This window comes from Styela clava, chromosome 4 (genome assembly GCF_964204865.1).
Source record: "Styela clava chromosome 4, kaStyClav1.hap1.2, whole genome shotgun sequence".
Lineage (NCBI taxonomy): Eukaryota > Metazoa > Chordata > Ascidiacea > Stolidobranchia > Styelidae > Styela > Styela clava.
In genome coordinates, this window is record NC_135253.1 from 16,075,280 (window position 1) to 16,095,138 (window position 19,859).

The 19,859-nt window shown below is 34.5% G+C and overlaps 1 protein-coding gene across 1 annotated transcript; it reads left to right on the top strand.

Annotated features, from left to right (window-relative positions):
- The first annotated feature begins 7,538 nt into the window (after positions 1-7,538).
- Positions 7,539-18,280, top strand: LOC120326016 (multiple PDZ domain protein-like). Its single transcript, XM_039392223.2, has 16 exons — positions 7,539-7,674; positions 8,098-8,294; positions 8,831-8,952; positions 9,146-9,344; positions 9,515-9,732; positions 10,445-10,628; positions 11,332-11,458; positions 11,632-11,774; positions 12,720-12,939; positions 13,123-13,308; positions 13,660-13,780; positions 14,061-14,216; positions 14,498-14,586; positions 14,965-15,064; positions 15,288-16,115; positions 16,434-18,280. Exons 1-16 carry the CDS (start codon positions 7,576-7,578, stop codon positions 17,066-17,068), a joined length of 3,624 nt encoding a protein of 1,207 aa, XP_039248157.2. The 5' UTR covers positions 7,539-7,575; the 3' UTR covers positions 17,069-18,280.
- The last annotated feature ends 1,579 nt before the right edge of the window (positions 18,281-19,859 follow it).

A 19,859-nucleotide genomic window follows, 5' to 3' on the forward strand; every position in this document is an offset into this window, starting at 1 on the left:
TGTGATTGCGTAAAACAGTATATATCATATAATAAGAGTATATAGCAAGCCAATAAACTTGTTATATAGGTGTAACCTGGTGACTTTTTGCTAATGCCATGAGTATTAATACCAGAAACCCTTACTCCCATAGGTGAACACTGCATTACAGTCCCCTGTAAACATGACTACACAGTCATCATGAGTTATCGCGTTGCAACTGAACAATATTTGATTTTACAATAAATATTGGGTACTCCCGTAGTCTGTGTATCAGGTTAGGGTTAGGCCATAATTTCAGTCCGATTCTCCTTATTTTAGTTCGAGTTCGGGGACTGTCTGTGTTACCCAAGTGAATATACCGTCTGCCCATAGGTTTCAGTCTCTTTACACAACTTGATGTAAAGTAGGCAAACAAAATTAGTTATCTCCACATTGGTACACAATACACATACTTCTGAAGCGTCAAAATTGCCTAATATATATATTTTATCTTCCCATTTGCTGAAAAATTTGCACTCAATCGATCGGGAACGATATTAATTACTAAAATTAGACACAGCCTGTTGTTGACACTGTCTATACATTTCTCAATAAATATAGAGGTGAATGTGTCATATAAACACACGGGTGTAGTTTGAATTAGGAACTGTAATTGTATTTTTTTTTTTGCTGTTTTTGCGTATATATATGAAATCTCATAACACAATCCATTTTCAACTTGATCCACGAAAAGCAAGGTGAATACAAAGCTCACTTTGTATACCTCTTTCCATTTATATATTGTATTCTTAAAAATTTATTTGCAAAGAATAGTCACTAGCGAAACTTGACTAACATGTTTCACATATAGGAAAGCCATAGTTTTATATCTTTAGTTATATTTCACTGGATCATTTTAAAGTGCTATCCATACGTCCCAGCTTAGTTCAAATATATCTCATACTTGAAGTACGATAAATTATTCCAATTATTTTTTCCACAGTAGTTGAAACCGCCAAACCACCGTCCGCTCGATTCCGTTGTCGCTGAATAATTTTGTCAATTTTGGGAAAACTCAGTACATTAACATCGATCTGAGGAAGCCTATCTAGAACTAAAAGGATATGTATGAGCCTGGTATATGAAACCTTGTCAAAATTCGTGCTTATAGCTTGACAGTTACTTGGAAACACCAAGGAAAAAAGGCAGAAATTTTTCTTATCAATGCTATCATTGTGCCTGAATTTATTAAAGGAATGCTCAGGAATACGCGCGTTGCTCTAAGTTAAGCAGAGTTTGAAGTAAAACAGATTGGGACCTTCTGAAGTATGCGCATCAAGATGGCGCACAACCTGAACCCAGGTTGTGTACCAGGTTAGGGTTCAGGTTATGCGACATCTTGGTGCGCATACTTCAAGAGCACCGCAGATTGGTTTCAGGCTCATGCTATATCATATTGAAATCCTACAGATAGCTAGCCAATTAGTAGTTAATTGATAATCACCGTTTGTATCAAACATGTATTGTGTTTTATGGGTACTTTTTGTAGTAAATAGTCTCTTTTGTGAAGAGATCGTGCACAGTGTTGGCGACCAGGTTGATCAATTCCATATTTTAGCAATTCTCCTCTGTATATTATTAATCAAATAGTTTAAAAACTTTTCATGATGATTGAGTCTGCTCTGCTGTGAGCATACATACATACGTATGGTATAGTTTTTCGTTGAACTCTGTATTCCTGAATTGCTTCAAAAATCATAAACAAAAAATATTTTACTGAAGAACTACTCGGGAATTTTTTCAAAGGCAATTTCATATCACGGTAACTCATATTAATTGGGTATTCATTTAACCGAATATGCAAGATTTGCCGTGTTTCTATGACACAATAGTGATCAAGATTACACAAATTTTCAAACAAAGATACTGCTAGACATGAAAAATATTATCAATTTCTTGTTTATCTTTTTCCCAGTCACTGCGCAATTGTACAACCTAGTTTTCAAATGAGTCTTTTATAAGTCCTGACACCTTTAATTAACTATATGACGTTTCCCAATTTAATGTCACGAACAGCGTCTGCTGGTCTCGCCTCAAAAATCGACGCCCATATTTTGACTTATGAAGGATGATAAATATTGGCAAAACTTGTACTTGAGAAAATACGGTTACAATAAATTGCTGGTATATTTATTGGCATTCTTCACAGTAATGGTAGCATTCTATCATCTCGTTCTTTGCGGGGGGAGTCTTCTTGTGTTTACCCTTAGCTAATATCGTTACTCGCTATAAAAGAGACCGTTGCCATTTCCGTCTTTTAGCATAAGGTTTTCCGCAAGGTTATGTCGGCTATGTTTGGTTATTTAGAATGCGACTCTGTAGAAGTTTGCTCAGTTGTCAAGGAATATAAGAAGTACCGCTAAATAGCATGGAGGGCGCCTTGAAGAGCGCACTTGGGGTGAAATATGTAGATTGGAATTCCATAAACTGTATTGATAATATTCCACAGTGCGAACGTATAGATATAATTTAGTCTACGAGGGTGAAATCGTTTGAAGTGTTGTCCAAAGAGAAGTAAGAAGTCGAAGAGCAAGAATTAAAACGGGGTGGTGTTTGAGTATTTCACTAGGAAAACTTCCAGCCAAAATATATGATTGTGCCGTATGTTAATACTAGAACTGTATTTGGGTACCGAATTCGAACTTGGGTAAAACACGAATTGTCCTGCGCCATGAAACGTAGATTCAGTTCACAGCTTTAATGGATATGTAACAGTAATTTAACCTATTCAAATAAGATTTGTTCTATTTAATTTATGAGGTATACCATGTTAGTAAAGCAAGGATCTCACCGCCTACAACTCAATCGTGGATTAAGTATGCAAGTTTAAAAACGAATATCCTCAGAGAAACAAAGGTATTTCAACGTCTACAGATTGATTGCTTATTCAATGAAAATAAGGCCAAGAAATAATATGAAAATAAATCTGGTTGATATGAGTATTTATTATAAAGGGTTTAAACTAAAATGTTATATGCGTATTTCATTGCCTGAACAATGCGAAAAATATCAATATCTTGTAATTGTTTTCGTGCTAAGATCGATATATCGAAGTATTGCTATCGAGTGCCGCATCTAACTAAAATTATTGAAAAAATAAAAGGAACTTGCTCCAATTTTAATTAAAGTCAATATCAAGTTCAGTACAATGCACCACTGCTTGATGATCGTTAAATATAAGTTAAATGTGATCGGTTTTGAAAAGACAAGTCGCTTTTCACTAACGCAAAGGGCATAGCGTAACGCAGTAATTGAGCGTCAAATTGAGACATGTATTTTGTGTGATTATGTGGAAAATCCGACTTTTTGTTTTTTAAAACTTTTATAGTAGTGAATTAGTTAGGATTTGGGAGCGATTGCATTACAAAGCCAAAGACATTTTGAGGGTTTGTTTATTTATTTCTCTTGTATACTATGTTCTTTCTGTTTTGTTACGATTTAAAATTTATCGTTACCAGCATCTATAGATCGTTATCTGCCAGAATTTGCGTGATTACTTAGCATGTAGTTATTCCGCCCGATTACATTTCATCGATTATCGGATGGGCACTTGTTCAAAGTATAAGCACGAATAATTTACCTTACGCTATAATGTAATATACTTTTCAATGCACGCGCAGATTTTTGTATACGGTATATACTTCTTATTTTCATTCATGTGTGGGGCAAAAATTCAATTCGGAATAATGTACCAAGTCTAATTAGAGCGTCGTATAATAAGCCTCGCTTTTCTCATTCTTTGTGAGCTACTTTACATTCAGTAAATGATTTGAACATTTTAGGTTATTCGATCGTTTTAGAGGCCCCTAGACGAAAATTACTGAACCTTGAATCTTACTTTGATAGCTTCGTCTTGCCAATAAGTCAGTTGATTTTTTTTTCAAATATTTGATGAATGTGAGACATTTTATAAGAGAAAGTGACTCAAAAACTGATTGCGGTTGCGCGTTTAACAATGGTTCGTATCCCCACCAGAAAATGCTCATACTTAGCCCTGCCTAGTCAAGGAATATTACGCCACTGACAAATATGATCAACGAATCGTTCACAAAATACGGTCTGTCGTGTGCATTGAATCAAAATCAAATCGACACAAATCAAATTATCAAAACTTAAGTCTGTATAATTTTTAACTTTCTGACGTTTATATATATAAGGTTTGCGTCGGTTAGACTCGCGATTGACGTCGTCATATTACCAGGATGCGTACGAAGAAACGTTTAGTTGTATTCGATAAATACTCTTTAAAGGTGCTCGGATAGCATTTGAATTTGGGTACGACAATTTATCAAGTTACGTTAATGATATTTTGCGTCCTTTATGTGGCAAAAGTTTGATAAAGCCATTAATGATGGATTACTTCAATTATGTCTGAATGATTTACCACGAAAACAAATAAGATAACAGATTGTAATCAAATATTTCAAGAAGATTAACTTCAGTTTAATAGTAATTATGATCATTTGTGTTCGCAAGATGGCGCAATATTTTTTTGAATTAGTCAGCGCCAAGCGAGAAACATTATTGACCATGCTTTTTTAATCACAGTATGCTTCAACAAACAAGATTACTATCGAATGGATAATAAAATGATTCTGCGAATTTAACTACATTCACATTCTTGAATTAAAAAGTTTTCGACTTGACGGTATCTTCCGTCAACAATATAACCTTAATGAATATACATCGGGGGATTCGGTGAAAATTTTAAAATTTAAATTACTTGGAAATGCCGTTAAACCGAGCTTATTATTTATAATGTCTTTATATCGTTGTTAATTAATAATCATCCGGATATTGAATGACGCGTTTTAAGCTGTTTATCAGGTTTTTGTTTAATATTTAACCCAGCATGCCCGTTAAGTGATCTCTCATATTATTAGTTTATGTAACTTTTCTTTTAGAATATCTTGCCCATTGATACAACTTTATGTCTACTTAATTATATGTTATATTATATTATATCTACCTCAATGTCATATTGAAAGTTAATATTTAAATTCTTTTAAAATAATCTCTCGTTTTCGAGGATGTGGGAATTGCAAAGAGGGAGATTTCAAACTTTTACTAAGTTAATAGCAAGCTATTAAGAGGCTATGATTTGTATGAATATGCTTACAAGTAATTTCAATGTATTGTATAATAATGTCTCTATGCAAACTAGTAAGCTATTTATAATAATAGGTAATAACACTTGTAACGATTGACGAAAACAGAAACTCAACACGGGCGGTTGTCAACACAGGGGATGTGGTGTTTTCGAACCAAAATTTAATTGCCGCATCCAAGCCTTTCCTTATTTGTGCATTCACACCAAAGCAAAATTAAACCACATTTAAAAAAATATCGCCGTATTAATACAAAATATTTAAAAAAAAAGGATTGTTCGGTTTGTTTCCAGCTCACACAATCTACGATTTTTTGATGCATACTGATGCTAAGCATGGGCCAATCACCAGACTTGTTAGTTTGAACTAGAATGTTGCAAAATAGATTTGTCACATCTCCGATGATATAGGTGAAATGGCTTTTTACTGTTTGCTGAAAGAAAACTAAGTTCGCCAAACAAGCGAGAAGCACAAACCGTTTGCAAATAATATTGTCGAACAGTTAATATTATATTGTACATATGCAGACTTGTAAGTTCGTCCAATCACAATTCATGTACATGAGATGTATATTTTAATTGAGAGGGTTGTTTTTAATTGTGATGTTCACGGCAATCATTTATTTTTCATATTAGATTGAGTAAAAACATATACTATTTTTATATAAGATTGACATTCTCTTTACATGGGTTTGCAGAATATATATTTATAATATATATTCATCGGAAAAATAGATTTAATATTGTTGAAACATGACTATAGTTTCGATATCGTGTTTAAGATGCTAAAAGACAAGGGAATTTCATTCTTTTTCATCGAAATGCGGGTATCGTGAATATGCACCATTGCACGGCTTTCAATTTCATTCATTCAAATAGTGTTTTATCATTCACAAAGAATCTGAAACGCAATGATTTCCGGGTGTTGACATCACGTTAACGCTTATTTATTTGGAGTCGCCTGCATGTCCGAACAGGTACATGGATCTTTGGACCGTCGTGCGTGCATTGTTATCAGTGTTGTTTGAAGTTTTACAGAATAATGTGATGGAACAAACAAAACCTGCGTTATATCAATGAAAGAGTTTGCTGACTTAACGATGTGTTCGGTAGCTAAACACAAAGAAAAATGTCAGCGATCCCATTTATAAAATTACTATGTCAAAAAACACGGGCCATATATAAAAACCATAAAATAAACGGAATTAGACATAGCCAAGTAAGAATCATAGATGCGTTACGTTTAGAATGACCGGCAAACCGTAAAGCTAAAATATTTCTTAGTTTCTAATAAAATTTCATGCAGCAAAGTATTGCGAAACATAATCGGAATTATTGGAAAAGAGGTCACTCAATGCTCGCACGTCGGTTTAGAGGTTTTTGGGTACAAATAAAGTCCATATTGGAGTGCGATAACTATGTTATAACAATATAATTCTTATGTAATTAAATTAAATAATGTTATACAATATTGAACGCTTGCTTGTAAATGGTATTTCGACATTTTTCTTAATAGCACAGCGGTTACGGTGGAATTGCTTCCGGGGCCAAAAGGATGATACCTGTGTGTCTACATCTGTTAATGAATATTTACAACATATTCTATGATGTTTTCAATATTTAACATTTTAGTTTAAAGTGACATATTTCATTAAACAAGCAATAGTTATGCCAGTAATGATGCTAGAAAAAACGTCCGCAGGGCCAGAATTTAAAGCTCGTAATTTAAATGAAGTTGAACGTACCTCAATATGATATTACTTGACTATATTAACTCAACCTCGAGTAGCTAAACAGCACAGATAAACACCGTAACAGTGTTTGGTATACAGCCGTTAGTAAATTATCAACTAGAATGTACATGTTATAATATCATTTTAAAATGGTAATATCAAGTACGGACGATAGTAAACCTAACTCTAAGTGAGTTTTTTCTGTGGCCAAAATTGAAGCGATGTTACATAATTTTCTAGCTGAGGTTAAGAATCAGTATTCTAGTTATTCATAAGTCTTGGGGATATTAGCTGCATCTCGTGATGTGATTAGATGCGATTATTTATTGCTAGTTATTATTGATCGAAAATATTGCTGAATACGATATGATGGGCTTGGTTAAGGGCGTCGTTTGCTAATGAATGATTATCCTTACCAATTCCATAGATTAAATATTGAACGTTGAAAAAATAACAGAAAAGCATGCTTGCAATTGCCACAAATTTACGCACAGGCAATGAACACTTTAAATGGTTAGCATTGTAATTTGTGTTAGAGTATTTTGAAGATCTACATCTAGATTCTGCCTACAGACATTGTTCAGGGGGATATCTCATATATGCTTCAGCGTTTAGTTTTTAATAATAAATCTGACACAAGACTAAATTATTCTGTTTTCCATTTTTACATAAATAATAATTACAATATAAACGTCGATAAAGGCAGTTAAAAATATGAGTGGCCCAAGTGGAGCACGGAAGTGTCACGTACTGAAGAAAGAGTCGGAAGAGTTCGAATTTTTCTTGAAAGCCGATGAATTAAGGGGTGGTCAGGTATGAATATGTATTTGTTATCGTTGTTTCCACACAAACTTACGCGGTTATGTCAGTAGAGCTAAACGTAATGTAACCGCGTTTGACATTATACATTTGCTTACTCCAATATCCGAATGTTGTGGGATTCACAAGTTATCAAGTATGATGTATGTTTATGCTACTCATACACATGATATGCTACTACATTTTGCTTATTGTAAAATCAAACTTTATAGACGCATTCATAAAAATTATCAATATGGCCTAAATACATGGAAAGAGAACCCTATTAAATCCACTTGATTCATACTATCATAGAACCCACAAATCATACCCGCACATAAGATATTTTTCCATAAACACTCTTTCGGAAATTTTTCTATAGTTTATAATCATTTAAATAGCATTGTAACAATTTGGGAATCTGAATTTGTTTTCCAGATTATTACTTCTGTGACCAAAGATGGTCCTGCTTATCGAGGAGGACTGAAAGACGGGGATAGAATCATTTCTATCAATGGAAACAATGTTGAATCAAAATCCCACGAAGAAATCGTTTCCATAATTAGAGAATGTGTTCCAACAAACGAAATCACATTCTCGGTAGTGGATAGTGAAAAAGATCCCAATACTCCGAAGTGAGTCGTTTTATCGAGAATTTATATACCGTAAAGTGACTAATATTGAAAAATTTCGTCAACAGACATATCTGCCATTGAATGATTTTTATATGTTGTTGGTAGTTTTTAAACCTAAGCAAGTTGGATTATTTCGATTTGTGGCATGATTTTGTACAGCTCTTCATTATTACTTCGCGTTTGCGAAAATTATATAAGAGAACTGAGATCTTTGAGGAAAAATCTCCAGTATATGATGAATTACCGGAAAATATAAAGATTAAACGATAGAAAGCAATAAAATGTTCCTGATAATGCATACAGATAAAGTAAATTTTCATGACACATGAGAATGTTGCAATAAATTAACAATGTTGTCAACAAATTTTGCAGTATCGAATCGAATATCGCGTGTCATTTGACAATCAAACATTTTTGCACATTTGCACGCATGAGCAGCATTATATTTTTGTTTGAGAAGTCTTCAAACAAAAATTTGTGATAAAAAGCATAAACTTCGTTAAACTTCCATCTTTGCTTATTCTCTCTTTACTTAGGCCAAAACCACAAAAGACATCGTCGAGTTCCGGAGGTGATGCCCGGCCAAGGATTTGTAAAATAAAGAAAAAGGACAATAGCTTTGGATTTTTCTTGGAAGCTCACGGAGATACTGCTCCCGGTAATCCTAATATTGATCGCTTCTTAGTATGAACCCTATATAACCGATTACGGCATTTAGTCAGGCTACGTCAAATAATGACTAGAACATGGACGACTCGTCGGCCGTTGGCAATATCAAATCATTAGTTTAATTATCAGAGACAAAACCAAATAATCCAATTTCGATACGTTATATAATGTTGTATTTGAAGGTCATTTCATTAAGCAAGTAACCAAAGGAGGTGCCGCAGATGGAACGAGTTTAAGAGCTGGTGATCGACTTATTGCTGTTGGAAAAAACAACGTGGAAAAAGAAAAGCACGCTCAAGTCGTAAACCTAATCAAAAAAGCTGGACCAAAAGTGACATTGCTTGTTATTGACGAGGAAAGTTACAAAGAATTGAAAGCGAAGTAATTTTATTTTTAAATGTTTAAAGTGTGTGACTTGAAATTGATGAAATCGCGCACATAAATAAAATTTCAATTTAAAATTTATTGAATGAAAGAGTTCTATTTCTATTCGTTCAAATTTTGATATGTCATATTATTTCCCAGATCAATATTTTTTTTTTTTTTTTCAGAAAAATCCCTATTACGGAAAAATTGGCAAAAAGTGGATCGGTTAAATCAAAACAATCAACAAAGGCACCACCGGCATCAAAGACAAAGCAGTCGGTTAAACAGGAATCGCCAAAGGTCTCCGATAACCCATTGAAAGGCAAAACTCGTGTAGTGCACGTCCTAAAGAATCCGAAGAACGGATATGGGTTCTTTTTGAAGGCAAAGAAAGGAAGTCCTGGTAAGCGAGTCAACGTTGTTTTTAGCGTGAGCTAAAACCAATTATAACTTATTATTATAAGCACTTTGTCGGACGGGCTCGAATACTAATAGATCGTACCCGTATCAAAATAAGTTAAGCAATAATGTCAATTGATTTATATATTGGATATAAAATTTAACGACGTGATCGAGTCTGGTAAATACCGTCAAACAACTTTTTAAACGTGAATTAAATTCCTGTATGTTGACACAGGCCATTGCGCATTTCCCAGTTAGTCATTTGCCGATTGAGTGAAGCAAATAACGTTGTAAGCAACTTTGCAATCAACTTGATGAATGTAACAAAACGATAATAAATTTTCAAAAAGTTGGAATTTGACGTTTGTTTGATTCATATATTTTACATCAATTCTTTTTAAAATTTCATTGCGATGAAATTTGATTCTCGATATTTTTATATATTAAATGAAACACATTCTGCAATATTATTTCCTACATGGATAGGTTGATCAAATCCATAGTTTTCTCATCTGTTTTTCAGTTTCGTATTTTTCGATAACAATAAAAGAGGTAACATAGAGTTGCTGAGGACAAAGAAGTTGATTATTTGATACTAATTTCAATTTGTTGTTCGCGTTATTTTGTCACATTCTCTCCTCGCGATTTAACGTCTTTCGTCATCGTAATTCGCAGTGCAAGTAATACTAATTTAAGAAAAATGTTCTCCTCAGGTGAATTCGTTGGGAATGTAGATAAAGACGGATCTGCAGAAATATGTGGTCTTTATCCCGAAGACCAAGTGATGGCGGTGAACGGAAAGTCTATAATCGGAATGGAACATGCTGATGTCATTGGATTGATCAAAGCTAAACAAAGTCAAGTTGTATTTGTTGTTATGGACACTCAAGCGATGAAGTAAGACTGAGTGAAACGTGAAATTTTCAACGATGTAACAATCATGATTTTGTCATGAATAAAATCTCAATTTTTCAATACGATAAAGATAATCATGAGAATAAAATATATATCATATCGAGGCCAATGGGGATTCCATTTACGAGAAATGATTTATCCTCCACTTTATAGCTACTGTGGTTTGGAACACCTTTATAAATTGAAAAACCATCAAGTACATTCGTAGATGAGATATCTACTGCCTATTCTTGGTAAACAGCTAATTTATTTTGTGTGTATGTTACAATGAATTATCGTAATAAGTAAGCAAACGAAGGTGCAGCACATACAGTAATCCGACCGTGTTTACCAAGGAGGAACCCAAGTAACTGACTGACTAACTTCAGTATCTAATGTAAAGAAATCCATACAATTTCATGGCAGTCATACTTCAAATAACGAGGTGCAAAATGTACAGAAGCAAAACTGTAAACGTAAAGTTTTTCGTTATGGCATTCATTGTGCACTTGCGATCTTATGTGTAGCTTTTTTAGCATAAGAAAATGAAATTCGACCAATTGTATACTGTGTGGGAACAAAACATAGAAGCTTCCATATAAATTGGTACAAAATATGTCAAGAATGTCTAAAATAGTTGAATAATAGAGCACAAAAATAACACAGTTTTTTTTTTGTTACCTAAATGCTGTCTTATTTCTTTTAGACACTTTGAGGAGAAAGCTAATTATCCCACAGCTGATGACATATCGAAAGCTCACTCGCATTTGATAAGAAGCGTGGAAATGACCAAAGGCGACAGTGGATTTGGAATGTTTCTAAAGATGGAAAAAGTAACTTTCATTAGCCATGTAGTAAAATTTTGGTTTATGGTCAGTAGGTTATTTTGTGTACGCAATACATGCAATATAAAATTGGTGTATAAAGTGTATTTATCAATGTTTTACAAAAAAAAAACATTGTTTAAAGAACGCCAAGATAATGTCTCATTATGATTTTTTGTCAGGGATGCTCATTTCATATTTTTTCTGACATTGAAACAAACGGAGTTGCTGACAAAGCAGGATTGAAAGATGGTGATATATTGATTTCTGTGAATGGTAGTGGAGTATGGACTGACACACACGAACAATGTATAGGAAAAATAAAGTGAGTATTTTCGGAGGTGTTCGACATGTGAAAAATCTCCCAGTTTGACTCGTGTGTAGAAAAATATATACATGTTCGAATTTTTTGAAAAAAGGTAAAAAATCGATTAACTCTAGTTGTCAGGACGATGCAATATTTGCCTAATCATTATATAAAATGACCAAATGAAGTTGAAAAAAAAAGAAATTATAACGTGGCCAATAATGCATAAATATGAACAACATTTCTTTATTTTTATAAATCATTCATTTGGCAACAGGCGTTGAAGTTCATATATTAACGTTAGAATCGTAAAAGTCGAACCTGTTTAGCCAAAACAAAAAATCCCACAATATAGGCAGGGCTGCCATAACGTCCTTATTTCTAAGGTTTGTCCTTATTTTGAAGGTCTTTGTCTTAGAAAATATTTTTTACCCCATTGCTAAGAAACGTTCTTTTTTGACATGTGTCCTTATTTTTTTGTCTTATTTTAGGGTTAGAGGTTCTTATACCGGGTTCCTAGATTGGTCAATTCCCACGATTGATTTCTAGGAATGATATTGAAACCTCATTGATTGCTACGCGCATTCATGACGAAATAACAGAAAATTAATTACCACAAGGTTAAAACAATAGCCTATTCATGTAACTTGAATGAAAATACAGTAGTGAATTTAATTTTAATCTGAACTAATCGAATTATACAAGCAAAAGATGACTCAGAAGTGAGATGGAACAAATAGTTTCTAAGAATAAAGTATTGCTGGAGCAAATTTGTTCTATGCGAAATATGATTAGACACGGGTCGCACTGGCATATATACATTTTGTTTATTACATTTTGTTTTATGTTATCTTATAATAACGTCTCACCAATGTCCTTATTTTTGGATTCATATTGATGACAGCCCTGAATATAGATGAACTCTATATAAATATAGCGGCATCTCTTTACAAACAATTTTAGGAGTGCTGGTTCCACAGTGAGTATGATTGTCGGTAGCCGAGCAACTAGCGAATTCTTACAAAAAATTAATGTGACCATTGGAAAAGAGCTTTACGACGAATGGCCTACAGAAGACGAATTGAAAGTTCCAGATTTTGAGAAACCTTCGAAACCTGTGGCAGTCGTCGCTGAAGCTGTTATTGAAAAGAAGGACGGAAACAAGAATGATCTAGGACTCGGGGTCTGTATATTTTTGCACTGAGATTCTTATTATTCCATAACTATTTTCTCAAAAAATATAACTTGACATGGTGATTGTATTGGAGTGTGATTATGTGACCTCATAACAACAGACACCGAGTGAGAAAAGCATCTGGTTTGAAATCTGTTTTGTATTGTAAAGTTTTGCTATCTGTGATTACAGATGAAACCAAGGCTGTGTCAAGTTGTTCGACAAGATGGTGGATTTGGATTTTTCTTGAAAGATGACAAAGGTCATTATTTGATTAATCTGGAGAAAAATGGACCTGCATTCCGCGCTGGTGCTTTGGATTATGACCGTATTGTAGAAATCAACGGAGTAAACGTTGAAAACGAACCTCACAGTACGGTAAGATTGGGTTACCTTCATCATGGTTAATTAGTCTCCCCTATATATAGGCCAGCCCCATGTCCCATGTCCCCACGTTCACCAATAGGGCGCATGTTTTGTCGCATTTTAGTTACCATTGTTCATTTAGATCTCAATAAACTGATTAATTTAAACACAATAAATGATTGATGGTTGGCCAAATCCGTGCCAAATGCAGGGAATATAATATGCTTTATATGTATATGCTCATACACTTTCGTTGTATACTAAACCAAGTGAATTTCTCTTCTCGTATAATTATATTGCTTGAAATAGTATGGGTAATCATATATCATAATTCCTATTGATGGTTAAGTTTAATGTTTTCAGGTAGTGCAAAAGATTCGAGACTCTGGGAATGAAGTAACTTTCTTGCTGGTTAACAAACAAGAAGAAAAATTCTTCCAGGAAAAAGGAGTTCCGATAACTTCTGCGCTACTCGAAACCAGTGGTAAATTTTTCATACTAAATAATTAATAAAATTAAAGCTGAGCCAATAGAATTTCCAGAATATTTCAGAAATTTGATGCGCAATACTTCATTCTCGTCACTGAACGGTATAAACTTTATCACGCGCAAAACCGGTGCCAAAACTATAAGTTCAAACGCAAGTGTTTAGAAGCAGACTCAAAAGTTAAAAAATCTGATCCCCGTAACAATGCAAAATCTATTTGGGTAACTCATGTTATATTCCATAATTGATGGATAAGTAACATTTTGCAATTTTTTAGGCGAGCTTGACGACGAGCATAAGCCTCGTGTTTGCACTTTGATTAAGACATCAAGCGGCTATGGATTCCATCTAATGGCGCAAACAAAAGGCGAAGGAGAATTGATCAAAGAAATAGTTCCGGGTGGGGCCGCTGAAATTGGTGGACTTAGAAATGGTAATATTAGTAAGACGCTGTATAGAAAATTATTACTAAAATTTACTATATTTTATGAAATATCATGTGATAAATGTGAACGTCTAATCGCATTTCCGAATGCATTAATGAGTATTATCTGATCAACTTGAATTATTATAAAAAAGGCATATGTACAAAAAATAGAATTTTTCTGGCTACGGAGTTTCCGTTTCACAAAATGTGATTTTACCGGTCATTTGTGGCGAACAACAGTACAGTTTTTGACTTTCTAAACATCAGAGATTTTTCGTATTCAACAGGGGATCGAATAATCGAAGTCAATGGATCAAATGTCGTCGGTGAATCACACGACCAAATTGTAAAGAGAATCACTGCAAACAAAGAAGAGGTCAGTTGAGATTTATCAGAGATTTATCATTTTCCAAATTTATGTTGGCGGCAGTCTGTGCTGATGTGTATGCCTGGCTGAGACTTGAGATATTTAGACCATATATATATATATATATCTTTTTATTGAAATTTCTCGTTTGTCAACGAATGCTTTATACCAGGGGTCGGCAACCTACGGCCCGCGGTTCCGATCCGGCCCGCGACGCTTCACTGAATTATAGCAACAAAACAGCTGTTTTGACAATTATAATTATATAACAATTAAATCGAGTCAAACATAGTTAGAATGATTAGTTTCAATATTGATAATAAAATATTGGAATAAAACTGACCCACATTTTCGTTAATATTCATTTTTTTTTGCTTTTTGCTACAGGTAACATTCCTAGTAATTGATAAAGAAGGAGACATTTACTATAAACTCAGAAACACAGTGATAGTTGCAGCATTGGCAAAGAAAACATTTGATAAGCAAGGTAATTTTTGTTCTCATAGGAATGTTAGTCTGTCATAACATATGTAAATAACTTGAAATACTCTAGTCTAAACTCCATCGTTCGTCAGTTATATATTATCTCATAAACCCAGTTATTTTGTATGCGACTTCACATTAATACAGCCATTAAACAATTATAAATTTTCGTATCTTTGTTGATGTGAATGACTTGAGACTATTTAATTCTTTATTATTTTCCCAAGATTCCGAGAGAGAATCTATCGGCCGTACATCTGCCACTTCGTCTGTTATTGAAACAGAAGCTACAGTTCACCAAGAAGATGAAGATAAGGAAGATGCGGAACAAATAGCGGCGGGAGTTGCGGCAGCTGCAGCGGTTATTCAAGTTTTGGACGATCATGATGATGAAAGAGATGAAACTAAAGAGGATGAGGAGGAAACGATTCAAGATAAAATAGAAGAGGTCATCGAGGTCATTAACGAGGAAAGAGAGGAAATCAATGAGCCGGAAAATCGAGAATTCAGTCCTGAAGAAAAGGCGGCAATGGCTGTTGCCGTAGCGACCGCGGTTGAAGAAATCCGAGAAGAGATAAACGAAGAATCGGGAGAAACTGATCGCAGTGAAACCGCATCTGCAATCAGCGAAGCAATTGAGATTGTTCAAGAAAGAAAAGAAGAACGAGAAGAACAAGTTGACACCAGAGAAGAAGTGGTTGAAGATGAGATTGAAGATATCTTAGAAGATATTGAAGATAGAAGAAACGAAGACGAAGGCTTAGGCCTGGCTGAAAAAGTGGTCGTTGCTGCCGCAGTGACGAAAGTAGTGGACAACCGGGACGAAATTGAATCTGCTTCAAGTGGTAGCCGCCCTACAACTCCTACTGTAGATGAACCACCTGTTCCAATCGTACAGGATATTCTGGAGGAAGTGAAAAATGACGATGTGCAAGATATTATTGAGAACCACATCGAGGAAAAGCATGAGAAAGAAGACGAAATATCAAGAGCTGCCAAAGCTGCTGCTGCTTTGATTGTTGCAAATGAGATATCGGAAAGATTAAGCGAAAAAGGCAAGTTTTATTTTATATATACTCTAAACAAGACCGTAACAGGATTTGCCAAACTCAAACCTTCAGAATATCACCTCCAATTTAGATATAAAGAATTGTAATATTTAATATATTTCTAGCAAACAACTTTCGTCTTATAATATCATTATATACAGATTACATATAAGATCCAACCTTGACTAAAAAAAGTGTAAAACTTATCAATGAGTCTTGTATTTAGCTATTCATATTAGATAGATTGCTTACAAACATGCTGTAATACAAAATAATCTCGAATCACAGTTAAGATAAAAAATAAATAAGTTTTTAATCGTTTAGATGACAGCGATAAGGAAGAAGAACCAGAGCCCATAATGGAAGCCCTGCAGGAACCACCACCAGTGGTTATAGAGCAACAACCTAGTCCTGTAGAAGTTCGAGAACCACCTAAAGTAGTAGAAACACCAAAGGCCACGATTGTTGTGATTCCTAAGGTAGCAGTGAACGAAAAACCTCAACAACAGGAAAAACCATCACCGGTGCCAATAGCTGCCATCCTGACACAGACCAATGAAGTGCCAAAGCCACTGAAGCCTACGCCGCAGCCACAAACCACGCAAGTAGTTTTTGGACGACATCAATTGAAGTCTATAAATAGGCCTCCCGTAAAGTCATCCGCGGACGTGCCAGTAGTAGACAACCAGAACGAAGATGATCAACAAACACCGGCAATATCAAGCGTAGCTGCACTGAGAGCTGCTATTGAAAAGAAGAATCGTGAAAATCAGCAGCAACCCTTCCGCAAGACAGATGCCAGAAACGAACTAGCTCAGCTGTCAAAGTCGCAAAGCAATGCTACTAATAAACACAGTCAGATATTCGGGGCTAGTGTTAAGAAACCTCAACAAAACGGCACAACGCCAAAGAAACAGTGGACTGGCGAAGGGATGACAATCAAAATTATTGAAACTTGAAGGAAACCCATTATTTGTTTAACATACATATGAAAAAGATCAAAACTGCCTTGCAGTTGTAAACATATTAACATACCAAAATTTAATTTGCTTCTCTATTGAAATTTCGTATTTTCATTCATTTAGAAATGAATCAAACTATTCCAAAGAAAAAAAGTTTTTATTTCATTTTTAACTCGGTATTTTTGTCATGACATATTGCTATTGTATACTGCTATTATTAGGCTTATAAGTTAATTTTCTTATATGGACAAGAGTAGTTCTTCGAATCATAGCCAACTTCGAGTAACTAATTTAGAGTTTTAAATTTGTTCATTTTCCTCCAGCAATATCCCAATGTCACGAGGCTAAACCAGCCTACGTTGGCTACATTCGGATTAACAAAATATATATATGATAATTACCAAAATCTCAGAACGCGAAACGTGTTTTACAATTGTTCGAAAGTTCGAAACAATATGAAAATAAAAAAAAGCAATAACTTTCAAGACGTTATAAAAAAGTAAACATTTTTTTTTATCTTTCTTCAATTCCATAACAGATTGAAACAATTCTCCACTTATGTATAAATATCTTTGAAATCAAATTATTAATAGGGTTGTATTTAAATTCACCATGGGACATTATTGACAGCAATTGTGTAAATTTTGTAGCAGAATGACGGATATATCATATTAACCTCGATTTTAATTATTTGTAAAAAAGAATCGAAAAATTGTTGATGAACGTGATGGAATGCACTAATTAATTTTATATTTCATCGCATGTAAATATGCGTGCATTTCCTATTATAGTGCATTCCTGCCGATTGATAATCTCACAAAAAGTTTATAAAAACGTTGATTTTGTGGAAGATATTATTTCCTATGACCTTTGGGAAAAACCTAAGAGCGTATCATGATTAACGTGCAGAACAGTTCGATTAAATATCAAATCTTTATTTTTTAATAATTTTATATCTATTGTATATTTTTAATTCATAAGTTTAATTTTAAAAGTGATGGTGGCAACATGTACAGACTGATGAATGCCATGTAATTTTCTAGGGAGTCTGTCAGTCATGTTCAGAAAATAGCGCGAGGTGACAGTGAATCGATTATCTATAATCCAGCTTTTTCTAAGCAATTCCTGGCAAATATTATTCGGAATTATTAATTAAAATGAATGAAAAACGTTCCGTTCGTTTAATATGCAATAAAGCAGTGATTTCAACATTTTGTCTGTCTTCATTTAATAGCTACCTTAGTCAAGCACATAAGAATCATGATATTTGAAAAAGTGATACTGAACCGTGGGTAGTCAGGAACAGATTTTTTATGAGAATCGCTTAGCTCAAGCCAATTCATCTTTGTTCGATTTGTACAAAGAGATCTAAAATAACATTAAAATCAATAATACAACATTTCATTGGGAATACGCTGTCAGATTGAAATAGATGTATTTGACTATAGATCAATGTAACAGCAACGCAAACGACCATATTTGATTGTACAAGTAATGACTCGGATCAGGGAGCAATTTTCAAACAAACCTGGTTTACCTGGCGACATGAAATTGAAATGAGTCGAGTAGAGTATGTGACTTGAATTTCACAAATATCTAGACAAAAGAGTCAAATGGGGCGATGGCTCTACAGCGATATTCTCATGGCGATGACGAGAAATTTAATCCGCATTCCGCCGGTGTTGACAATTCACCCGAGTTGCGAAAATAAAGATCCGCGTTTGTCGATGTATTTAAATGAAAATGGGCACAGTATTTTCTGAAATTAATTTCTTAGTCACATACTACTGTAACAATTTCAACGATTAAAAGCATCTTTGAAGGTACAAAGTATTCAGACAGCGCCTCTAACTTTGTCTAAAACAATAGCTTTGCAGCCCTTTTGAGGCATTTCTTACTATCTACCGGTACTTCGCAGTTCCGACCTAAACGAGGCCAGATGCTTCACTTTGTTTGAATGATTGGAATAGTGGCTGTGAGCTGTATGTTATGTGATGGTGATGGGAAACAATCCTACGCATGGAACACTTTTGCTTCAATGGAGAAGATTTTGATCAAGCAATTCGCAGAATTTACAAACGAAGCATTTTGGCGCACAGTGAAGCCTATCAATCGCAGTGTACGTTTTTAAATTACGATAAACGATACCTCTGCGGATGCAAAAAAAGCTTCGCGTGAAACCAGAAAAAGAAAATTATTAGCCCGATTCCCGAGTTCCGGTTTCCGGTTTCCAAAAGTTCTAGAAAGCTTTGTACGAACAATAAAGCTGTTACGTTCTCCACCCACCCTAAAGCAGCCGTTTATCAAGGTAGAAAGAAGATGGTCATTCCACCAAATGCTAATCTACAACTGTGGCCCAGCGTAAAATAAATACAGGCAACGCAATCCCTCTAAAAACTCGTTGCTAGGCTGGGAGAGCGATCGAAAGTGGATAAAATTATTTTGCAGGGCATAATTGAATACACGACAAGCGTTGATCATCCACGACGATGATTCATACTCACGAATATATATCATGTTAATGGCATACAAGTGCTAGGCTCATATTTATACATCCTCTAGTGCTGAATTTAATAATCATTCTGAAGTGATTTTTAATTTTTTCTCGGCTTACCATAAGGTTCACTCCCTTTATATAGTATATATTTACGGTTTAACATACCTGTGTGAGATAGGTAGAATCTGCGGGTCTCGTGTTCCAATTTACACAAATGACGGGTCGCTTTTTTACATCGATATTCTTGGTAGCTTCTCCCCACAGGCAGCTTTACTAATTATTATATCTGAC